The sequence below is a fragment of the Anthonomus grandis genome, chromosome 1, assembly GCF_022605725.1.
Source record: "Anthonomus grandis grandis chromosome 1, icAntGran1.3, whole genome shotgun sequence".
In the NCBI taxonomy this organism is placed as follows: Eukaryota; Metazoa; Arthropoda; class Insecta; order Coleoptera; family Curculionidae; genus Anthonomus; species Anthonomus grandis.
The window spans coordinates 27,135,807-27,162,391 of record NC_065546.1 but is presented as its reverse complement, the minus strand read 5'-3'; the positions used below and the strand labels follow the sequence as shown (position 1 = coordinate 27,162,391).

Below are 26,585 nucleotides of genomic sequence, written 5' to 3'. Positions count from 1 at the left end.
TGTTGTTTCGCCACTATGGTTCTCAGCAAGCGATATAGTAAATTGCTAAGAGGTTAAGTGTAGAACGCTCTGAGAAATTAGTTAATATGCATTATTCTTAGAAATAATACAAGATAAGTGCTGAATACCTACTTTCTCGCCTCTTCAGATTATCTGGCGGCCTATGCTACAATTTATACGTTTTGGATTTCTTTATTTATATTTATTTTATATCTGTAGTTTGTCATTATGTAACTTAATCTTATTGTTAATTTATGTAAATTTCACTTTGTACTTTCTTCACTTTTTGCTTTCTTTAAATACTTAATTATTAAACCACTTTCTAGACTACATTTGTATTACTCAATTATGTCAAAGGCTTATGTAAATAAAAATCTATTGAATACTAATAATAAATAATTTTTATTAAAAAACATCCAATTGCATATAAAAATCTAGCAAACTACAATATCTATATTATAAACATTGTAAAATCATATAATATATTATAAAATCATTGAAAACTAAGAACTATTTTTAAATTCCGCCGGCACTGCAATTGCCCTTTGCAAAGTCCGAATGGAAGGATACGGAAACTTTTGCCTAAGTACTTCTTCATAACCCTTATTCCCACAGGCCAATTTCAGTTTTAACGATGTCGCTATCGTGTCATCGCTCCATTTTGTGTGCGTTATCGACTTGCCACGTATCATTTTTCCCAAAGCCCTTATTTGATCCTCATTAAACAGATAATTCAGTAACTTTGTATGTCGATTTTCTTTCACTAGACTTTCTAACGTCTGAATTCGTTGTTGAGTTGTTCTGAGTCTTGATCGGTACCGTCGTACTGCCGCCTTTAATTTATCGCATTTTTTCTCATATTTTGTCACGATTTCTTTTTTAGTGAGGTTAGTAGACTCGTCGCAATCCTTTTCACTTCCTAAATTACCCTCCTCTCCTTTATCACATATAAAATATATTTTTTCTATTAATTGAGCATCACTATCCTTGTCACTATTTATTTCATGCTGCTTACTGGCATTTTCACTACTTTTTCCATATATTTCTTTACTTGCATTACCACTGCTTGCTTGAATTGTTCTATGGAGACTATTTATATTAATTTCTTCTATATGAGAGCTATCGCAGGATGAACCTAAATAAAAAAAAATACTTCATTTACAAGCTGAAAATAGGCTTTTGGGTTTAATAGTGTGTGTAAAGTATACATGCCCTTTAGATATCACACTTACCATCAGTTAATTGATACTCATCATCATTGCTAGAAGAAGTGTTAGCATATGATAATGGCGAAGCTATGTGAAACTCCCCATTACTAGGGGACAAGGCTATAAGTTTAGCATGTGATGCCACACTATTTTCATCATTTTCCAATATATTACTAGAGTCAAGAAGTTTTGTATGTGGAACCAATAAAATAGAACAATTCTGGACTAAAAGAGCTGCTTGTTCATCTGCAATATTCTCTAATATAAAATCGATAGTATTACTAATATTGACAATTGGGTACCTTTAGATATTAATTTGGGATCCTGCAATAGCTCTGATGTATTTGAGAAATTCAGTTCGTCTTGGAGAAGTTTGTGGTTCTTACAAGAGATTTCTTCATCCATATTCTCTTCCTCTATATGTATTTCAATTAATTCTTCTTCAGAACTCTGACTGAGGCAGTTTACACCAAAAATGGTTGGTACAGCACTCAGCTTCAGTTTTTTTGAACCATCCTCCCTAGTCTTCTCCCACATTTCTGCAGTAAAATGCACCTAAAAAAGAGCTTATACGTTATATATATTGATAAGATAATTTAATGATGAATGTTAAGTCCATTAACCAATCTAATACTCACACATACATTATCAAAATTAAATTATTACAAAGAACAAAATTTTAATTTTATTAATATAAATACAGGGTGGTCGGTAATGAATCCGCCAAAAAACATTTCTAGGTTAAACTCATGAAAATATTGATGCTGAGTCAAATATGACTTAGTAAAATGTCGCTCATAATTAAAATACAAGATGGTAAAATGTATTTTTGGAACCTGTTGTTTTTTAGAGTTTGACGTAAAAACGGAGAATCGAGGATTATAAGGAATATGATATTATTCTATTTTTCTATTTTTTTAAATAAAGTATAGAGCGCACCATAGTTACACTACATTTTCACCTGAATTAAAATTCGATACTACGAATTTGTATTTTAAAAAAAACTTATTTAGTTAATAACTATAATGCGAGTAAAATAATATTAATAATACATATATAATATGGTATGTTTAAAACAATGGCTTAGCTCTGACTGAATTGGTAAACTAAAAGCGAAAGCATAAAAAGTAAATGAAATTGCTTATACAGCTAAAAATGAACTTAACAATAATAATGATATTATAGGGTGAAAGGGGTATGTAACTCCTGTTTTGTGTCACAACTTGTTTACTAGTACAGTTTTATTATTTCCTATTGAAGTAACTGATAAAATTATGATTTTTAAGAAAAAAAGATCTATTACATTTATTTTCATTAAACAACCCATTTTCGAAATTGTATTTGGATTTAAAGGTTCTGTTGCACATTAAAAACACTAAACACGGATAACAAATTAACGTACTCATATCTGCATACTTAAGAATCATTAAACTGATATCAGGCATATTGACATTAGTTTTGACATTTAATGTAACGTTAATTAAAAATGGATTAACTTTAGGAAATTATAATACTAGGCATTATGAATATTTCAATATTAACATGAGAGATATAATTTGCATCTGCGTTTAAGTACATTTTAACATGGTCTCCGCGGTGCCCGGATCTTAATCCTTTACTATTGCAAAAAATTCATGATTCCGCCAATGCTATCAGGAATAAACAGGAACTTGATTACAAATAAGGCATTTAAGAAAGTTATGGTATGAAACAATGAATGTGTGAGTATGGTGTAACTATATACCCTTTATGTAAAAAAAAATAGAATAAAATCACATTCTCATCCTCAAAACCCCTGATTCCCAATTTTTATATCGATATCTCAAAAACAATTTGAGCTAAAAATACAATACAGATTCGAAAATTAACTTTTAACATTTTACTAAGGCATATTTGGCTTGACATCGATACTTTCACGAGTTTAACCTATAATTGTTTTTTGGCGGATTCGTTACCGACCGCCCTCTATACCGGCTGGTGCGTGGCCGAGCCGGAACATAGGAAAACCCATCTAAATTTTAAGGGGGTCAATTATTGGCTTCCCTGTACATTTTATAGAAAAAATGTAAGATAACTTTTTGAAGAGACCAATCTGGCAAACCCTCGTGCAAAGTTTCAAAAAATTTTAATAAGCGAATCTTGAATTATTCAATTAAATGTAATTGCAAAATTACCAAATTTTCGGTTCAGGTAAAACCAGACACCAGCCGCCAGCAAACAATTTGTTATAAGGCTTTGTCAAATCTGACGTACAGCCGAATACAAGAAATGTTTTTCTTTACGGAATGGGCTTGGTGGAGAAATAAACAGAAAACATTTCAGATACTGCTCTAAAACTGTTGTCCCGCATAATGGCACTTAATTATGGCTATTTTTACGTCGATTGAATAATTCATACTTGTTCTCATATATCGACTGTCACTGATTTATTGACACTTGTCCTCACGTCAGTGACAACATTCATTTTACAGGAGCCCGTTTGGTTTTACCTGAACCGAAAATTTGCTAATTTTGCAATTACATTTAATTGAATAATTCAAAATTCGCTTATTAAAATTTTTTGAAACTTTGCACAAGGGTTTGGTCTCTTCAAAAAGTTATCTTACATTTTTTCTATAAAATGTACAGGGAAGCCAATAATTGACCCCCTTAAAATTTACATGGGTTTTCCTATGTTCCGCTCGGCGACGCACCACCCGGTATATAAGGTACCTGGAAATCCCAATTGATGTATGTACCAAAATAACCATAACACTAAAAGCATAACAATGGAAACTAACTGGATAAATATTAAAAGAATTGGTGTGCACCATTTGATCAAGGTCATAACAAAACTTAAATAGCTTGATTTTGAATTGAAATTAAAAAATATATCGATGGTTTAAAGCGCAAATATTGTATGTCCAAATTTATAAATTTTGCAGAAATACGAATAATAGATTTTCTTTCGCATTCAAGTAAATTTCGTGATAAAATAACAAAATATTTGGTATTTTTTAAGCGAGTTCAGGTATTTGTAATACCAATATATTATGATATTACAAATTGCTATCATCATTTTTAATAAAAATAGTTATAATTTGAAATATGCTGGACATACAATATATTAAATTTCCTCGAGTGGACATACTACAAATAGGCTTAATAAAAAAAACAATTTATTTATTATTACAATTTCAAGATTTTATTGAGAAAAACACATTCGGTGACAAACTAAAGGTAGAACAAAGCTTATCGTATTATCGGCATTTTAATCCTCTTCATCGTCGACGTTAGGATTTGTTTTATATGGAACAAGATCTTTGGCTTTCTTTGAACTCTGTAAACTTTCAAAATAACTTTTGTAAGCCATGGGAATAATATGCTTACCAAGCAAATAAAGTAAGTCTTTTTTTTTGGCTTCTGAAATTGGCAATCTTTGTTTATATTTTTGTGCTATAAGTCCAGAGTTTCCCATGATACAGTTTTCTTTTTTCTTCCTTGCAAAACATCAAATTCTAAGAATTCATTATCAGCCAATGAATATTTATATTGAATGATGAATGGTTTAGATTTATCAAATCTTAGCCATTTAATGTGAAGCCATTTTATTTGTTTCTTAGAAGTATTTACTTTGGTATTTTGCATTACAAGTGACGCAAGTTCCTGTAAGTTATAAAAATCTGGAAAAGCAACTTTATAGACCTTATACGGACATGGTTTTTTTCTTTCCATTTCTATTAACAACCCCCATTCTTCGGTTGTGAAAATTTTGCGATGTTTACGTGCTCGTTTAATAGTGGCGTGTATTGAATCTGCCTCTAGATAGGAATGGCCGGATTCCATGAACTTTAGATCTACAATTTGTAAGTGTTTAATTTTATTGACAGCAAACAACATCGCTGCAGTAACAAATTGATTCCGATTTTGCCCTCCGCAAGTATCAGGAAAACTAGACATGTGACACAGTCTGAGGTAAGTTATACAAATACTTTAAAAGGCACGTACCAATTTCTGAAGCTCCTTTAGAGCCATGAGTTTCATCCCAAAGGAAACAGTGACCACTGTGATCAAAAGAATCAAATATGGTGAAATTAAAAACAGAAAGCTTACGCTTGTAATAGATTTGAGAATCAGCGGAAAAAGGGACTTACAAAATAGCTTCTAAATCAAAAGAAATTGCTCGGTAGATTGAGTCTTCTAATGATCATTTTTTATCTGCATCTTTCATCTCCATTGCTTCTTTCTCCTTCTTTTTGTGAAGTTGCCAGCTTTCTTCCAAATTGGTTTTGTCTGTAGCGCTATAATACACATTGCATGTGGAACATTGGTCCTTTTAGGGACATGGAACGACAGTTGTGGATCATAACTATTAAATATTTTTCGGTAAACATTAATAGAAACAGGAGGGATTGATTCACCTGTACCGGGTGGCGTATTCACCGACCATCTAGTGTTAAGACCGTAATGAGGATTCATCGACGCTGATTGGTCAAATTTAATTTGAAATGACGTATTAGACGTATGTCGATACTTAAAACTCGAACTCGTGTTTCGTGGTTCGTGTCTCGTTTTTCGTTTGTTCGGCGTTGTAGGGTGTTGTTGTTTTTAAAATCTCAAAATGTATGATTTAACAAATGTAATTACGAAACTAAACGGGACGTTTTGTTTTGTGCTAGAGAAGTCCGAAAAAGTATGTGCTACTTTACGGGCCAACGTTAATTCTGAAGAAGAGGTTCAAGCATTTTTGTCGGTATTTAGCGACATAACCAAAACAAATTGGATCGTACATCATAATATACCTTCTCCACAAAGGTAGGTGTATTATACGAGGGCGGGTCAATAAGTCCGTGACTTTTTGGATAAAAGACAGGTTTTTATATAAAAAGTTATTTTATTTTTCAACATAGTCTCTTTTGAGTTCTATACACTTAGTCCAACGTTTCTCCAATTTTTTTATCCCTTCGAAAAAATATGATTTGTCGCGGTCACCAAAATAGGCATTTGTTTGAGATATGATTTCGTCGTTGTCAAATCTGTTTCCGCCGAGACATTTCTTTTAGTTTGGGAATAGGAAATAGTCACTGGGGGCTAAATCTGGAGAATAGAGCGGATAAGGAAATAATTCGTAACCTAATTCATGGATTTTTGCCATGGAAACTGCACATGTGTGGACCCTTGCATTGTCCTGGTGGAAAAGAACTTTTTTGTTGGCCAAATGTGGTCTTTTTTCTTTCAGTTCCTCATTGAATCTATCCAATAACTTGGTATAAGATTCTCCATTGATTGTTTTCCCCTTTTGAAGATAGTCAATGTGGATTATACCGCGTGCATCCCAAAAAACGGTCGCCATGACTTTATTGGCTGAAAAACCCACCTTTGCCTTCTTGGGCGCCGATTCACCCCGAAAAATCCACTGTTTTGACTCCTGTTTAGTCTCTGGCGTGTTATGGTGGATCCACATTTTGTCCACGGTGACGAAACGATGCAAAAATTTGTCCATATTGCGGTTGAATAACGCCAAACACTCCTGGGAAATTGTCACACGGTTGCGTTTGTGGTCGATTGTGAGCAAACGCGGCACCCATCTTGCGGAAAGCTTTCTCATACCAAAATGATCATTCAAAATTGAAACTACTGAACCATGTTAGATGCCTATGGCTTCCACAATCTCTCTCACTTTCAATCTCCGATCGGCTAAAACCATATCGTGAATTTTTTCGATTGTTTTGGATGTAGAGACCTCGACTGGCCGTCCAGAACGTTCGGCATCTTCCGTGCTTGTACGGCCACATCGAAATTCAGTAAACCACTTCTTTACCATGGAAATGGATGGTGCAGAGTCCCCATAATATTTATCAAGCTTAGTCTTGGTTTTAGTGATGGTTTTTTTCCGTAAAAAATGAGCACACGAAATTCACTTTTTTCCATTTTCTTTTCAAAACGAGTGGTAGTCTGCTATCAACAGCTGTCAAACACAAACTAAATGACGCAGCTTGTTCAAATTTTGACAGGCGTCAACTGACAGTTCTCTGTTGACAGGAGCAGAGTTGTCATTTCCATTAAAGAGCGGGAAATTCAAAAAGTCACAGACTTATTGACCCGCCCTCGTATTATTCCTTGTCTATGGGTAGGTGCTTGACAGCATACGAATTAATTTGGCTTTTTGTATTTTTTTAACGATTTTTTTTATACGCATTCCTTACCTTACTAATATCCTTTTAGAATGATGTTTTACAAAGCTTGGTTATGTCATCAAAGTTATAAACATAAGTCCATCCACCAGAAAACAGAGAGAAATACTGGATGTAGCGCTGCATTGGATATTAAAATCAAGTTGAATACTGTTAATACTTGCCGCAGTGATAAATATTTGGCTAGATCTGCACCACTTGCGAATGTCATTTTGGTGCACAGGGTCGTTTTTGTAAACATCAGGCTTTTGTGTATAATTGTTTCCAATGTAGTTTGCCGAATTTGCCTTTAGTGTCTGCTAGTGAAAGATACAATTTAGGACAATTAGCATTGGGACAAAAATGTCCAGCTTTCATTCTTTTTAGGTTTAAGCGAGGACATCCCTGATAATAGCGATGGCTCTTCCATCTCATCCAGTAACTGCAATCGAATAAATATAAAACAAAGTCAAATTTTTGAGTGCGAAGAAAAAAATGGCAGAACCGAGTGAAGTTTCATCTGAATATTATGAACAAATTTGTAGTGAGGTTGTAAAGTTCAGACCATTTTTACAGAACTTGCCATTGAATTTGAAAAAGAAGTTAAACCTTTGTATAGCAAAAATACACACCCAAGAACAGTTTAACAGTTTTGTTGCTACTGCGGTAGCTCAGGTGTCTCGGAATTTCACAGGTGGTGCAGCTATTCGCGTTCAACCAACTTTTATTGCACGAAGAAGAAATGGAGTCACCAAGGGCTCAAAAATAATAGCTGCTGGACGCCCTCCAACAAAATTTAAGCCTAACAGAGTTAAAAAAAAGGCCAACCCACCCAGTGCCAAATCTCATGGTAGGTAACTAATCAATAGATTGGTAGATGCTAACCTTTTTATGTATTGACATTATCTAATTTTTCTAATATGAAAATAAGATTGTTAATCAAACCCAATGTTACGTTCTGTGTTGTTATGTATCTTTGAAATGTGCCAGAGTTATCTACCTTATTTTATATTTTATTTTCAATGTATAAAATAAAGAAGTTCGATAATATAACAACTTTATTTTATTTATTGTTTTTATACAGTTTCTTACAAGTTTAACAAAATAAATCATTTATTTACTGTCAGAAGGATCTTTCACTCGCTTTACAACGTAACATTCTTGATCATTGTCAATCTCAAAATTTCATTCTTCATAATAACTTCTTAAAAAACCACAATCAATTAAATATTATATTTTTTATAAAATTTCACAATATCTACATCTTTACATCAAAAATACGGATCACGAGCAGAAAAAAGTAGTACCTAGTGTTACAGTTTTTTTTTATAAATGATTAAATTTATCTAGTTATAGCTGAAATTAAATTGAGTAATGCAATCTTATGCCTACAAAATCATAAAGATTAAGAGAAATAATTATTTAAATGTACAACCCCTAAAATAAAACTCAGCCTATTCAATTTGTGAATGTTTATTGATTATAATAAGAAAAAAATAAAAGACAACAACAAAATGAACAAAATGTGATTCACCCTAACAGAACACTTCTCGTCACATTAACACAGGTACACATACAAATAGTTAATCATGTAATGGTATATTGTTTTTTTAATTGAAATTTACCACGAAAATTAGTCCAAAATACTTAAAATTCAACTATAAAAAACTTAAATTAGATGTTCACTCAAAAATTAATTTGAATGAAAATAGCAAACAGCTGTTATACCTACCTAATCGATACTCAAATCTTGACCAATCAGCGTCGATGAATCCTTATTACGGTCTTAACACTAGATGGTCGGTGAATACGCTACCGGGTGGCCAAATAAGCGAGGTAAGCGGCTGTATCTCAGGACCTGTACATCTGGCAATAGTGGATTTTTTTTAATTATTATAAAAGTGAAATTGTTTTTAAGTTCCGTATTTCACCGCAAGAGGGCGCAACTAAAAATTAAATTAAAAGAAACGTCTTTTTCTCCGAAAACTTAAATTACAACTTATACTTGTGATATTATTTTTAGTAAGCCTAGAGAATTTGCTATAATTTTGGTTTATGAATTATTGACGTACGAACGATAGTAGGGGTGGGGGAAGCTATTGAAAGTGGGATCATTAAAATCGGTGTAAATTCTAAACCACTTATTCCATTTGAGCAATTCAAAATTTATTTGCAAGATAAATGTAGCTGCTTTAAAACTCTGATCTTATCACTACCCTATAGTTTCTAATAAAATCGCCAGAGGGCGCAATTTGTAATAATTCAAGTTTTTTTCATTTTGCTCCAAAAATTCAAATTAAATGGTATATTTTTGATATCCTATTTAAAAAGTAAATAAAATTTGCAAAAGTACTGTGAAAACCACACGATGATACCTTTGCTCGTTTTGAAGTTATAGCGAATTAAAGTTTTTTAAGCACCGGGCCTTAACTTACGTACCGCCATCTAGTGTCCCGCCTAAAAATCTCTAATTAGTATTACCACAACTAGGATACCATGATGTTGTCATAATTAATAAATTATTAAAGTAATAATTGATTGATAAATTATAAATTAATAATACCTATGCTGAGAATAACTGGAAGTTTATGTGACTTTCTTAAGGCGAATAATTTTATTAACGAATTTCTTTTTATATTTAAATTATGGTCCTGAAAAGGACCGATTTTAAACCCAAACATATTTGGTATTTAATGCCTCGATAGATATTCAAACTGCTTTCCATTACATTCCAAACATCTTCTTTGGGTGGATAAAACTGCTGTTTCGATTTCAGCAGCTGATATTTCATTTATTGCACCACGGATTCTATTTTCCATATCTTGTCTTGTTGTAGGTGGAGTTTAGTACACAATATCTTTTAAACGACCCCATAAGTAAAAGTCTAGGCATGTTAAATCGGGTGACCTGGCCGGCCAAGGATATAGACTTCCCCTTCCGATCCAGCACCCTTGAAAGTAATTATTTATATGATGCCGCACCAAACGGGAGAAATGTGCTGGGCATCCGTCCAATTGGAAATACATGGTCCGTCTTACTTCCAATGTCAAATCTTCTATTAAAATAGGCAAGGAATTTGTTAAAAAATGCAAAAAAACATTACCGGTTAATGTGCCATAAAAAAAATAAGGACCAATAATTTTCATTCCGATAATGCCACACCACACGTTTTGCACTCCAACGGCCTTGGTGCTGGACTTCTCGCTTCCAACGAGGATTTTCAATCGACCAATAATGCATATTATATTGCGGAGGGTTGTTGAGTGGGGTCAGAAATATTATTAATTTTAACATATAACATAATTAATATATAACAGTGTATTAAAAAAATTAAGTTTCTGGTTTTGAACGTATAGGTACATACATCTTCCTTATCTACTAATCCTTAACTTATCAACATAACATTGAATCATAAAATATTAAATAAATAAACGCTTGGAAGAATAAAAACATTTGTTTCTTGGCTTATTGTTGATTCTAGTTTGCCCACAATAACACCTACAATTTAATCCATGTTAAAAATAATTCTACGCTCCTTTTATAAATGTGTTTTAATTATAACTAAAGAAACTTAGACTTAGGTAAGAGATGTAATGTATAAAAAATTAATTTTTATATGGTTTTTTTTATAAAATTTTTTTAACAGATTGTACCTGAATGTAATTTTAACTGTATCGTGGTTTTTGTTTTTTGTTGTTTTAATTTTTGTACACGTAAAGAACATTTATTTTAATAGTGTTTTTTATGTACTTGAAATGATTGAAGTCATTTAAAATTGAATCCATTTCAGTGTCCTGAGGATGACTTAATATAAGTCGAAACGTCGACATTTAAGTAAACAGGTTTCTGTTTTATTTCTGACCCCACCCAACAACCCTTCGCAATATTGAAGATATTGGGTCACAAACTCGAAACTGAAAATGCATATTATGCCTGTTGACTTTCCCATCGCTACAAAAAGTGGCTTCATCGGTCCACATAATCTGTGACCAAAAATCCCCGTTTTCGCGAATGATTGCTTGTATCGATTGGCAAAAATCAATTCGGTGCTCAAAATCATGTTCGTTTAGAGCTTGGTGTAGGATTATATGGAAAGGGTGTAGCCTTAAATTAAAAAGAAATGCCTATATTCGAGAAGAAAATTATAATAAAAAGATGTATTACCTGTGGTCTTTAAGTATATTTTGAACAGTAGTTCGAGCTAAACTCGATTTCCAAATCTAAAGATAACGCACGAGTTCCAATATGCCTATTAAACCCTACGTAGGCCAACACATTAATAATGTTTTCTTCAGTTCTTCCAGTAGAGCGACGCCTTCTAAATTTGGGCCGACTAAAACTCCCAGTATCGCGTAGTCGCTGTACCAACCGTGGAAAAATTCCTCTGCCATAATGGCGGCGATCTGGATACTGAAGGACATACTGTCTTTCAGCTGTTGCTGCATTTTGAAAGCACTAAAAGAAAACCGCAATCAAATCCACAGCTTCATTATTTGTCAAAGGCATTTTACAAAAAATCGAGCAAAGAAAATTGAAAATAGATTTAAACTGGCCGTCTAATAAATATTTGACGTTTCCATACAATCCTTTTTAAAAGTTTCTTTTGTTTTTGCCGCCTACTATACGTTAACTAGACATTCTAAGGCCGAGCCCTAGATGGCGGTACATAAGTTTGGACTCGTAAGTGGTGCGTAAAACAACTTTAATTCGCTGTAACATTAAAACAAGTGAAGATATCATCATACGGTTTTACCAGTATTTTTGAAAATTGTATCTACTTTTAAAATATGATGTCAAAAATATACCATTCATTTTGAATTTTTGGAGCAAAATGAAAAAAACTGGAATTAATACAAATTGCGCCCTCTGGCCGTTTTATTAGGAACTATAGGGTAGTGATGAGATCAGACTTTTAAAGCAGCTACATTTATCTTGCAAATAAATTTTGAATTGCTCAAATCGAATAAGTGGTTTAGAATTTACACCGATTTTAATGATTCCACTTTCAATAGCTTCCCCCACCCCTACTATCGTTCGTACGTCAGTAATTCATAAACCAAAATTATAGCAAATTATCTAGGCTTACCATAAATAATATCAAAAGTATAAGTTAATATTTAAGTTTTCGGAGAAAAAGACGTTTCTTTTATTTAATTTTTAGTTGCGCACTCTTGCGGTGAAATACGGAACTTTTGAATAATGAAATTCTGAAAAATAATTTCCAAAATTTTCTCATGGCCACTTTTATAATAATAAAAAAAATTCCATCGTTGCCAGATGTACAGGGTGGCCAAATAAGAATGCGAGGTACTGTATCTGGGAAACTATTCATCGTAGAAGCTTGCGATAAAAAAATTTATTACTAAAATGGCCAAGAGAATGACCTGGAAAATATTTTCAAGTTTCTAAAATGGCCGCTAGGGGGCGCAACTGCAATCTTGAATCTAGAAAACTGATGTTTCTGTAAATTTTGCTGAATAAACCTGACAAAAAAATAGCTGATTATTAAAGTAGAGACTAATTCGAACCTTTTTTATTTGAATAGTTTTGCTGTATCTCTAAAAATAAAGTGGTTGGGGGTGTTCAAAAGTTGGCTTAAAACACACCCTGTATACTAAAAACGCCTTAGCCGATTTTATCAAACTTGGGCTCGTTGAAAAGAGCTATTATTAAGCTACGAATATTATTATATTTCATGTTTTTTTAGTTTTACATCTCGCCGCTAGAGGGCTTTTTTTTCGGCTTTCTGACACAAATGACTAATTTTCTCAAAAAACTTAATGCAATGGTATAAATTTTTTTATACAAAAAAATAGCTTAATGACGCCTAAATATGCTTCATCTTAACCTAAAATTTAGGCCAAAGAAAATTTTATATGGAAATCGCATAATATTTATAAAAACTACAAAATAATTTATTTTGAATTTCTTTTATAATGTAAGTTGTGGCCCTATAAAGGACCGATTTTAAAAAGAAAGGGTTTTAATGCCCCCGTAAATGCTCGAAATTCTGACCATCACGCTCTATGCATTGCTGAAGCCTCTCTCTCTTGCTGAAGGTAGATAGAACTGCAGCTTCAATTTCGGCTCTCGGTATGGTATGTATTGCATTACGAATGCGGTTTTTCATATCTTCTCTAGTCGTAGGCTGAGTCTGAAATACAATGTCCTTTAACCGCCCCCATAAATAGAAATCAAGTCTGGGGATCGCGGAGGCCATGGAAACAGGCTTCCTCTTCCAATCCACCGCTGTTGAAAAATGTTATTAATATGCTCTCGCACATTCCTAGCAAAATGCGCTGAACAACCATCCAACTGCAAAAACAAATTTTGCCGGACTTCCAGTGGCACATCTTCCAGCAACAACGGTAATTGATTTACCAAAAAGTCGAAAAAAACATTGCCATTTAGAGATTGCTCAGAAAAATATGGTCCAATAATGTTGCCTCCAAGTATACCACACCACACATTTTAACTCCAGCGCCCTTGGTGCTGAACTTCACGCAACCAATGCGGATTTTCTGCAGACCAATAATGCATGTTATGCAGGTTGACTCTACCGTCACTATTAAATGTGGCTTCATCGGTCCAAAGAATTTTAAATAAAAAATCTCTGTCCTCGCGTATCATGCCTAATATCCAATAGCAATAGTCCAACCTACGGTCAAAGTCTGCTTCTTCCAATGCCTGATGTAAATTAACATGATATGGGTGCATTCTATAAATATATTTAAAAAAAAGCTGAACTTAAATAAATCCATATATGGCGATGGCTATTAGAATTTACCTATTGTCCTTCAAAATATTTTGAATCGTTGTTCTTGATATGCCTAATTCAAGGGATAATTCTTCTAATTCTTGGCCGTTGAAACCTAGGCCGAAAACTACCATTGGCTCGTAAGTTCGCCACTAATCGGGGAAAAAATCTAATATCGCAAGGACTTCGATTTGGATATCGAGCAACATAAACTCTTTTTGCTACTGCAGCATTTTGAAGACATTCAAAATAAACCGCAAGCATATCAACAGCTTCATCGTTCGTAAAACGCATTTTGCAAAAACAAAAAATTCTCAAGTAACGTAAAACTTTTGACAACTTACTATTGACAATTTGAGAAATGTTTATAATTTGAGTAGACATTTGTTTTGTTGCATTCCATGGCCTGCTTTCTAATAATTATTTTTTTAGTATTATATCCATAGTGAATATATAACATAAAATAGGTCTGATTTTTGATATAAGCATTGTTAATACTTACCTTTTAATGATATTAGGTAATATTTGCAAAAATGGAAAATTTTGTTTTCAAAAGTAGTAAATTTTAAAAAATTCCAAAATAATTAGTATAAAAAAATTAAAATTTAAGGGTATAAAATATTCTTTGGCCTATATTTTAGGTTAGAAACAAGATATCGAGTTGCGGTTTTCGCAAGATTATTTAGACATCATTTAGCTATTTTTCTATGAAAAAAAAATCATATCAACGCATTTAAGTTTTTTGAAAAAATTAGTCATTTGTGTCAGAAAGCCGAAAAAAGCCCTCTAGCGGCGAAATGTAAAACTAAAAAAACATGAAATATAATAATATTCGTAGCTTAATAATAGCTCTTTTCAACTAGCCCAAGTTTGATAAAATCGGCTAAGGCGTTTTTAGTATACAGGGTGTGTTTTAAGCCAACTTTTGAACACCCCCACCACTTTATTTTTAGAGATACAGCAAAACTATTCAAATAAAAAAGGTTCGGATTAGTCTCTACTTTAATAATCAGCTATTTTTTTGTTAGGTTAATTCAGCAAAATTTACAGAAACATCAGTTTTCTAGATTCAAGATTGCAGTTGCGCCCCCTAGCGGCCATTTTAGAAACTTGAAAATATTTTCCAGGTCATTCTCTTGGCCATTTTAGTAATAAATTTTTTTATCGCAAGCTTCTACGATGAATAGTTTCCCAGATACAGTACCTCGCATTCTTATTTGGCCACCCTGTACAGGTCCTAAGATACAGCCGCTTACCTCTATTATTTGGCCACCCGGTACAATAAATTTCAACATACAAACGATACATAACAGATAAATTCAAATCAGCTGCCAAATACAATTTTTTCATATCGCGCCGACTGTAGTGACTTTCCATACGAGGAAAGCTGTCTATATGTTTTTTTGTTGCTTTTTCGGATGTAATATTGGCAGGAATTTTTCCTTTTCGTCCATCAGTACCAATATAAGCTCCACCTGGACCACGTTCAAAGCAAGGTCAATAATTTGGAAACTTATGCTAAAAGTTGCACAAAAAAATTTTAAGCAAACTCGCACATTAGAGCCTTGTTCATCAGGTAGTGAATATACGCGTGATTTAGTTTTTGTGATATCGCTTTCTGGCTTTCGTTTCCTGTGACGTTGAATGGTATTTTCTGTGACCAACGAGCATAAGCGTGCTTTTTGACGATCGGCATCAGCAAGTCCCCAATACTCTTGATGCAAAATTTGCTGTCTCTTCAAAGATATCTTATCAGAACATTTGAATCTGCACCTTGAGGAATTGATATAGCTTGGCTTTTTTTCTGGCATAACGATATTTTTTCTGGTTTGATAGCTCTTACCAGACATTCTTTTTATTTTTCGTTCGGTTCTTTTCCATGTATCTGGTTCTGCTTTTCTTTTCCGTGTTTTTTTTAACTTCAGGTACCAAAACTTCTCTGGATGTTGTTGGTTGTGGAGGTATTTCTATAGGATTTGTTTCACCATCTTCATCATTGTCACTTATTGACTCGTTTTCTTCCTCTTCTAGGACATATTCCTCAGAAGTAAATGAACTTTCACTCGGTATTTTATTAGTGAGTAAGTCTTTATCATTCTCGGTTTCAATTGTATTCATTGTATACTCGAACAGATTGAATTCGTTGACCGAATATTCGATGTTTTCTATCAAGTTTTCTGGAACTCGTGGTTTTTCTGCAAATTCTTCGCAATGGTCCACAGACACACCACAGGGGGATTCGTCTCAATTGACTCTACCAAATTTGCTAGCACTTGTAACGATGCCGATTGTTCTTCTGCAATGTCTTCGCATTGGACCACAGAAACACCACAGGAGGGATTCGTCTCAGTTAACTCTTTAGCTGAATCTGTAACAAGTGCGTACAATAAAATTTGATCAAATTTTATTAAGACTCCTAATAAATGAGGCTTTGTTCAATGAGATAATTATTAAAATGAAGCAATAGTTATTTACCTAATAAGTGCGGAAAGTGATACTTTACCGTACACGATAGCAGTTGACCGAACGATGCAAAGCGAAGTTCGGTCAAGCCATCAAGGGCGGTAAAGGCACTTTCTGTATGTGTTAAGCACAAAATTTTACCTACGAGCATTAAAAAAGGCATTATTGACTTTGACTTTTACTTTAATTTTCAATTTTGACTATTACTTTACCGCACACTATGCGATAAAGTAACTTTACTGCATTGTGTGCAGTAAAGTGATACTTTCCGTCTTGAAAACAGTGCTGTAAAATGCACTTTATTGCAAGCGAGTAGGTAAAAATATTAAAAAAGAAGATTTACAATTATCAACGATATGAGTGTGGTAATTCAATGTAACGTACCAAAAGGAATAATCAAAATATCTGATTGAGCAGAATTTAGATCATTTGAAGAACTACAACCCTCGCGAAAATCGGTGGACTCCTTGCAGGGAAATAATGTGTGCATATCCTATAATTTTTAATTTTGCACCAACCCAGTAATTTTTAAATAATAATATAAGGACCAATAGAATACAATAGTAATTATTAGTTAAGCTGGATTTATACAGATAAATAACATAAAATAGCAAATAAGATAAAAAATTAAAGAAAGGCCTTATTTGACAGTTCCCATTTATACAGGTAACAAAATAACAAATAAGAAAAAAGGGTAACCAATCACATTATCGAACACACATCTGACTTCTTATTTAAGCTACTTCTTATTTAACTAACAGAACACTGCGACGCCAATAATCATCATTGAAAATAAAAATATAGCAAGTCCAAACAAGTCGAAAACGGAGGGCTTCTGTCAATAATACTACAGCACACATTTATGTTATGTCCGGTTATACAATATTTGAGCTCTTGTTAATTGTTCTACAAAAACACAAATATTATATGTCCAAACTTACTATATTTGTGCTTCGACAAGTTGTTGTGCACTGCTTTAGAATCCATTAGATACTATAAGTGTGCTTAGACAGAACTTATTAGTCTGTGGTTTTACAATATGAGTGAAGTGTTGATCCCCACCTTACTCATCATTCTGGACATACAATATTTGTAAAGATTATAGATCCGCCTCACTGGGTTCAAACTATACCTTTACCCCGAAATGGACAAAAAGTGGACATACAATATTTGTGCTTTAAACCATCGATATATTTCTTTGAATTAAGGAAAACTGGTTAGAATAATATTGAAAACTTTTCGAAATTATGAGCTATAAAAGTAATACATTTCCTATTAAAAGCTTTTCTGTTCCTTGTCATTCTTTCTTTTCCGGGCAAAATGTATATTTATAAACTAACATAGTGAAGTGACCTAAGGTTTAAGTTGGTAGTACTATTGAGAATGTGTAAGTTTCTGTCAACATTAGTAAACCCGGAAGAGTAAGAATGACTAATAGGTACAACACCTATTTCAGGGTTTTATACTATTATAGGATATCTCACAAGAGCTTTTAAACACATATAGTTGTTCATTTATAATTTCCCTAATTGTATAAAATTTCTGGATTAATTTTCTAATGTTATTAGTTAATCTTAACACATGTTTTCACCTGAGGTTCTGACGGATAATTACTCCTAAATGTTTAGTAACTTCTACCTCCTTTATTTCATTATCAAATCCATTTACATGTAATATTGGAACAATTGGCATTTCTTAGAAAATAGCCATGTAGTTGGTTTTGTCAACATTATTAATGTAACTCAACATTATTAATATAAGTTTGAAAAAGTTTAGACAATTTTTGCTTAATTTTAAACCTAAAGATGTTTTTTCACTCAGTAATTTTTGACCTCAGTCTTTTCTCCATTCTTAAAACCAGGCATAACAAAACTGTTCTTCCATATGTCAGGAAATACAGAAGTTTTCAATGACATATTTAAGAGGTTTAAAGATTGTGCAAATACACTGTTTGAGAAGTATATTTCATATACAATCCTAGTACCTATATCTATTAGACATTATTCTTGGGTATTTTTTTTAGGATATATTACCTGATTACTCTTACCTGACATAGAACAGAGTTTCTGGTAGGTGTAAAACCAGGCCTCTTCATATTTTCCACCCATTGTTTTCTCCTTGTGGGGTCTTTTGGGAAATATTTCATTATGTAGCCTTTGTTTCCGGAGTTCTTGCAGCCTACTGCTGCACACCAACCTCCCATTATATCTTCCTTTGCAATTTGAAAAATATTAATAAGCTTTTTTTAAACATATGGCTAGCGATAGGGAACAGGCTTTGATTTACAAAATCTAAGTTTTTTTTTCAATGGAATTTTCAGTTTTTTTTTCTATTCTATTGAAGTTAATGTTTTCAAAATGTTAGGTTAGGTAGGAGTGGTAGGACTACACACTAACAGAGGTTGTGACATATTCACCTAAATGTTATATGGTTAATTCAAAATAATAAACACAATAAAAATTCGGAAAAATTAGGAATAGTTAATTTAAAACAAGCAATATCAAAACAATAACAACTTTTGACTACTTCACTGTCACCTATCAAGTCATTAGTGTCACAAACAGTGTCAAGTCATATGTGCATCCCATACAGGGCTGGGATTCTAAAATCACGACTCGATCTCGATACGATCACGACTTCGAATTCGATCGCGACCCAGTCGTGACGACAAGGGTGATTCTAAATTTCAATCGTCGGCTAAACTCGTTTTATTCGATTTGATTTAGGTTTCTTGGGATATATTTGTTATTTTCCCTAATAATTGACAGATGGAAGTGTCAATTGTCTTTTCTACTGATAAACACAAGAGTTTCCTATGAGACGAACTCTATTTCCTCTGCCTCTATTATTAACAGAAGGTTGTGGAAAATAGGGTCGAATTAAATCTATTAATAATATACTAATGAAAACCTGGTATCATAGATAATATATAATAACTAAAAATGCCTGGGATGACTATTGGTAAACAATAAATGAAACAAATACGTTTAAAAAAGGATGCTGCTACATTATGCACGTATTAAAAAAGGAAGAAGCTATATCGGCTGGTGTATACGATATATCCAAGTGTGTCGTCGACAAATCGTTAAAAACTAGGCAATCCGCAAGACACTCACGACTGAAAATTTTATTTAGAATCAGTCATATCGAGTAATCGTGTCGAGTCGTAATTTTAGAATCCCAGTGCAGGAACTTATAAAATATACCTGAGCTGGGATTCTAAAATCACGACTCGATCTCGATACGATCACGACCATCGAATAATATTGAGGGGAATCACGACTTCGAATTCGATCGCGACTCAGTCGTGACGACAAGAGTGATTCTAAATTTCAATCGTCGGCTAAACTCGTTTTATTCGATTTGATTAAGGTTTCTTGGTACATATTTGTTATTTTCCCTAATATTTGACAGATGGAAACGTCAATTAACACTACTACGTTAATTAATACAACAGTAAACACTAAGAATTTTCATTAATTTTGTTCGCATTCGTGTTTTTTTATTCGTTGTGGCTAGAAAACCGTTAACGGCTGAGCATATTTGACCGTTATTCTATGATGTTACATCATAGATGACGTCATAATACCTTAATGGCAATATATATCCCGGCTGAATAGGTGTCGACCGGGAAAAAAGTGAGGTTATACAAACATTACATATACACCGGTTAAAAATAGGTGATATGTGACTGGGATTGTAATAAGGTAATCTAGGACGTATTATCGAAGCCACCGTAATATAGAAAGCCAGAACCCTCGAGTCGTGACGTCACGTCGAACGTCTGATTATCCCGTATCGTTCGTATGTTATAGCCGTATTTATTCAATACTACCGCTGTTAAAATCAAAATATTATCATTGTCTATCGTTTAAATGATAATATTGTTTAATAAAATTAATAGTGTGTTAGTAGAAAGAAGTACAAACGACTGAAACATATATATATTTATAAATATTAAAACAAATACAAAACTCTTAAAAAAATAATAAATATAGCTACTGTAAGATGGTTTAAAACAAATTTAATAAAATACTAAATAATTATTTAATAAAATGGATAGATAGTTGGTAGTAGTACAAAAGAAACAAAATAATATTTTTTATTAAAACAAAACAACATAAAAAAAATCTAAAATACTTCAACAAGCTATAAATATAAGACAAATAACCCATACAAGTTTTTAATAGCTACTAAAGTATATTATATGTATGCACATATATAGAATAGAATAAATTGAAACATAAATACAAAACTCTTAGGAAAATAATAAATATAATATAATGTAAGATTGTTTAAAACAATTTTAATAAAATACTAAATAATTGTTTAAAATTGATAGTGTGCTGGTAGTAGTACAAAATACATAAAATCATATTTTTTTATTAAAACAAAAATATCATAAAAAAATATAACATTCTTAAACAAGGTATAAATATAAGGCAAATAACCCATACAAGCTTTTAATACCTCCCGAAATATATATTTATAATAAATTAAAACATAAATACAAAACTCTTAAAAAAAATAAATATAATTATAATGAAATAATAAATATAATAATATGAAAGTTGGTTTAACACAAATTTAATAAAACACCAACAGAAATAAAACTCAAATAGCTAGATAAAAAAAACTCGATAAAAACAGAATAAAAAATGTAATAAATTAATTTTATGAACTGGAAAGTTTTTTATATTTTGTGGTCTTTGGTTCTGGTTTTTGTTTTTTTTTTTTTGATTTGGACACATTTTGTTTTTCTTTTTTCTCTATAATTTTTTTTAGTTTGGCGGCATGGATTGTATTATTTTGAACTGTTCGGTAATTATTTAATAAAATGTTTGAAAACTTAAATACCGCATTTTTTACAAGATCTGACATAAGAATTTCACAGTCACATGTTAATTCAGGATTGATATCTGAATTGTCGAAAATAATTCCAACAGCAAGCTTGGTGAGGACGGCTCTCTGAGATGAGCAGTTTAAATAATTTTCTTCTTATACTGTTATATTGTCCGATATTAGAGATTTAAAGATGTTAAAAGTTATTATTAATACTTCCTAATGCCTTCCTACCGAGCGCATACCTAATGCCGGGCCGGGCGAGGAAGTCAAGTCATTCGGGCAATAGACGTTCGACGTGACGTAGCTGCTGGAGAGTGGAAAGATGTTTCTGGCTTTCTATATTACGGTGGCTTCGGTATTATTAAGGTGTTAAAACATAATAATTACGTACAATAGAATGCTTTTATTAGACTTATAAAGTCAAAATAAATTAAGGCTACAAAAGCATGCCGGACAACACCAATCGTTTCTGACTTTTTTTGCCAATACATTTTATGTGGTATCTTCCGAGGCAACTGGAACATATAACTAAAATTTGTTGTATCTTTTTCAGCACCACAACATGAACATACAAATTTAATTGTTTCTTTCTTTGAAGATATAATTTGAAGGATCTCCTGGAAAGCCAGGTCGGTAAAGCAATATATAAAACAGATACGAAGTAGATAATAGGTATACTTTATTACATTATTATTATTATTATTATTTATTGTATTTTTACTTTAATGAACGTACTTGACTAAATGGAAATTTATATTGTCATCAAAAATTTTGCAGTTAAATTCCATTAAATGAACATCATCTTTGGTAATTTTTTTAATATCGTCATTAATGGACGTAAATTCGTTATCCTCTATATTTAGCAACCTTAGAATAAATCGTTGTTTTTCATTAATGCTAAGTTTGGCAAATGGCGTAAGTTTTTTATTAATTTTTCTTCTTCTAGGCAAGCCAATGGTTGTCAGAGCCTCACCTTTTACTCTACCTCTTTTTTTAATTTTCTTTGGCATTTTTATTATCCAACTCCTAAAAAATTAAAATATTTTTATATTGAAGGTTTTTTACTTAGATACCATGTTTTTAGTATTTTCATTATTTAAAATTTGACTAGTACTAGGCAGTACAATATTTTCCAGTATGACAATCTTATTTGAGAAAGATGCATCCAAATTTTCAATTTCATCATTATTTTCAACTACTAGTTCTTCTACAATCACGTTTTCTGCTGGAACCCAGACATTATTTTCTAAGTGCTCCGTTTCTAAATTCCAATTATTATTGTTACTAATGTCATCAGAGGACATATCAGCCGACACTAATTGACTCTCCTAAAAAAACATTTCATAAAATTAAAAATACCTATAGTTAGTGAAAAAGATACCTTGTCTCTATTAGGACTATCTATTGCACTGACTGGTAAAATTTTTATATCAATATCTTCTTCCCAATTTTTCTTAATAGTAAGTAATCATTGTTTTCGTCTTTCGTATAACATATTTGACCGCTGAGCGGCTAGATCCGCAAGACTATTAGTTATTGGTAAGATATTCCGTCGTTTCTGGCCATATGAGACTATATGTTTTGGTTTTGCTATGGTAATAGCAACATTTGGAAAAATGTTTTCAGTTTCATTTTCGTCAGGCATCGATTCTGGGAATAACACTGATTTGTTGTAACTTACGGTCCATCTTTTATCTGGCAAGAGGGGATTAAATAAAGGCTGATTTAATAGTTTTCTGACAGCAAATATATGACGACACGGCAAAAGCATGAAAATAAAATACAGGGTGGCCATTTGAAAACGAAACAGAGCCTATTTTGGGCCCCTCAGAATATTTGCGAAAAAATCCTCGGACCCGCCAATTTTTGATGAGTATGCTGCAAGGGTTCGTCAATATTTGGACCAAACGTTTCCAGGACAATGGATTGGAAGAAGAGGAGCTATTGAATGGCCTCCTCGTTCCCCGGACTTAAGCCCGTCAGATTTTTTTTTATGGGGCCATTTAAAAACTAAAATTTATGCTAGTCAGCCAACATCGCTAGACCATTTGCGACAAAGTATAATTGATGAATGTCGTCAAATCACCCCAGAAATTTTGCATAATGTACGGGAAAGGTTTGAACAAAACCTGTATTATTATATGGAAGTCGAAGGCCAACATTTTGAACATTTACTTAATTGATTTTATCTTTAAGCCCTTTATTTAAAATTATACTTTTTAACATTTTTTTGTAAATTTTATTAGCCCCTGTATCGACTAGTCAAATAGTAACGATTTAAAACTTTAGGGTTATAATCCACATAAAAATACCTTCAAAATAAGGTATCACTCGACCCCCCGTTCCATTTAAAATTTTGGGGGCCCTTGTCACCCCCGCTAGGGCTTTCCCCTCAGGGGGGCGAAACTAGCAAAAAAATGGTTCCCCCTTGAATCAAAAATTGACAAAAATGTTCTGAGGGACCCAAAATAGGCTCTGTTTCGTTTTTAAATGGCCACCCTGTATGAACAAGAGCACTTATAAATGTCCGTATTAATCGTCCCTTCTGAAGATTTTATTAAAAAGGAATTATGAAGTGCTAAATCCTGTTGTATATCTTTTACCTTTCGTGAAAATTCTAGCTGTTTGATTAATTGTTTTCCAGGTTCTTTTGTCAATAGTTTTAAATATTGAGCTTCAACACTGTCAGCTTCAAATTTAGTGACAGTCCGTTTTAATTCACTATATATGAACTTATGGGCGCGTTCGGAATTCATACTAGATGTTATTTTAAAGAATCCTATGAAAACGTCTTCAAGGCTGCTATTTCTTGAATAACATATTTTATTTTACCGTTAATTGATAGACAATCTGTTATTAGTATTATTAAGAAAATTATTTTTGCAGAATTCTTTATGCATTGACCACTGATGCTTAATATCATGCCAATTTTTCATATAATAGCTTAAGACCACTTTTGGTGCAATTTCCTTAAAGCTATCCAGGGTTTTTGTAAAATCTTCTTCAGATTTGGTATAATCTAAATTTTGAAAATACTCTAAACATAGGTTTTTTTGACTTTCAGTTATACCCATTTTTTCATACATTATTTCACGACGGAAGCTTCTCATTGTGTGAAAAATACATAAAATTAATAAAACTTTAGGAAACAATTGCTTAATTACATTTCGCTCGGTCATATCTTTATCTGTAATAATACATCTAGTTTCTGTGGCTTTCCCGTTAAGTTGTTTAAAAGTGCTCAAAAACCAACTAATATTTTCTTTACTTTCCGAAACCATTAAGCACATGCCCACTATCTGACTTTGACACTGGTCATCTTCTACTAGCATTAAATAAACTGGAATACCTATATTTAAGAGGTTGTATGTAGCATCAATTGCTATAAATTCGGGAAAATATTCAAAAATATTTTTCATATAAGAAGTTTGGGCAAACAGTGCTTGGAAATTTGAATCATCATCTTTTAGAACAGAAACTCCACACTCTAAGATAAAAAGTAAATTTTATAATTTAAATGCAGGTATATTACGTACGTTCTTACCATATTTATCCTGTATTAGCTTAATGCAGTAGGCCAAATTATCCCTCTTCACATTTTTAACTGATGCCAAATTAGACGCGTCTTTCATTAAATTACTTTTCCAGTTTTTTCTATCATTTTTTCTTTAACAAGTTTTTTATTTGCCTTTAGTACTAATAACTCTTTTGTAATATTTTTCATATCTTCAGGCATTTGTCTTTGAACTGGGTAGTGGGCATAATATTCCTGTAATTATTATTGCTATGTTAAATATTTATCAATATTATTATAATTATTACTCTTATTATTATTATAATTTGTTTTATTAATATCGTTAGTAGAAAAAAATAAAAAGTTTGATTAGATTTTTTACCTTTGAAATTGTATGGTTGTGTTCATTGTTCATGGCTATTACTTCTAAACTTTTTCCATTTTTGGAAGCCCTAAATCTGATAAAAAAGGGACACTCCTTTCTATATGTTCTACAACATAGATCATTATTATTAATGGATTCTATTCATTGCAATTACAAAAAATATTATGAAGTATGGGGATAAATACTAAATATACATAGGTACTTACGACGATTCACGTATGCCCTTGCTACAAGAAACAAAACCTCTACCTTCATGTACACAAGCATATTTTAGTTCATAATAAATAAGTTTATCACTTAAAAAACGCTTAACTTTACTTGACTGAATTGTCCTGGCATCCCGTTTCCATAAAATGATAAATTTCTTTTTGAATACTCATCAATTGCCTTCTGAACTTCCTCATAGCTTTCAAACTGAGATCCTATCTCAATATTATTACTGACAACATCAGTCGACATAAGGTTTGTTCTCACTGCAAATTTCTTATAAGTTTGAAACTGTTTCCAAACCATTCTTGATGCGCATGCGTAAAATATTACAACTTCTGATCGATTTGAAACCGTCTGTGCGAAGTGCGAACATCAAATACGGGTTGAGTGGAGAAGAAGAATAACCTCACTTTTTTATGCCAGTGGGAAATGGGAAAATAAATAAAACATAAACAAAACAAAATTTACACTACAACCTTAAAATAGCTGTATATTATTAATATACAGCTTAAGTTTAAGAGTTTAAGATTGTGTGATTATTTGCTACTATAGGGCTTACTCTAAAATTGAGAAATTCTATTCTATTATATTGGGACACAGTTTCATCAAAATAGTATTGATTTTTGGGCCTTATCCTCTTATCTTCTTTAAAAGTCTGTGTCGGAATCAACAAAATTCTGATAAGATTCTTCCGACGATTCAAAATCATTTCTTTAAAGTGTATTATTAGACTAATCCAATAATTTAAAATACAATTTTTCAAAGCGAATATCAGGGACTATACAAAACGACAAAATACAAACAACAATTTAGAGGTTATGTTCATATTCCGAAGATCGGCGTTGACAGGCTACACGAATTCTCTGACACTTTGCTTGAAATAAATCCGAAAACAAGTCTAACTATCAGATGACAATCAGAAATTTGTGTAAGAACATCAAACTTTTGATTTGAAACCGATCAGAAGTTTCTGTGCGAACGCATTTTACTCTATTGCGCATGATTATTTGTCAAAAACTTGTTTCTTACTGCTGTGAGAACAAACCTATCA

The 26,585-nt window shown here is 32.4% G+C and overlaps 1 protein-coding gene and 1 long non-coding RNA gene across 4 annotated transcripts; both read right to left on the bottom strand.

Annotated features, from left to right (window-relative positions):
* Positions 1-383: 383 nt before the first annotated feature.
* On the bottom strand, positions 384-19,133 carry LOC126740738 (THAP domain-containing protein 5-like). Of its 2 annotated transcripts, none has more exons than XM_050446899.1 (4): positions 18,628-19,133; positions 1,511-1,763; positions 1,233-1,454; positions 384-1,135 (listed from the first exon to the last, which is right to left on the bottom strand). In XM_050446899.1, exons 1-4 carry the CDS (start codon positions 18,781-18,783, stop codon positions 504-506), a joined length of 1,263 nt encoding a protein of 420 aa, XP_050302856.1. In that variant the 5' UTR covers positions 18,784-19,133; the 3' UTR covers positions 384-503. The 2 variants fall into 2 exon arrangements, with proteins under 2 accessions (XP_050302856.1, XP_050302863.1); XM_050446906.1 differs by lacking the exon at positions 18,628-19,133 and adding an exon at positions 3,383-3,597.
* Positions 19,134-22,087: 2,954 nt separating this feature from the next.
* On the bottom strand, positions 22,088-26,061 carry LOC126740925 (uncharacterized). Of its 2 annotated transcripts, none has more exons than XR_007662060.1 (3): positions 25,322-26,061; positions 24,970-25,194; positions 22,088-22,451 (listed from the first exon to the last, which is right to left on the bottom strand). It is a non-coding gene; the product is annotated as an uncharacterized LOC126740925 (long non-coding RNA). The 2 variants fall into 2 exon arrangements; XR_007662061.1 differs by lacking the exon at positions 22,088-22,451 and adding an exon at positions 23,879-24,912.
* Between the last annotated feature and the right edge of the window lie 524 nt (positions 26,062-26,585).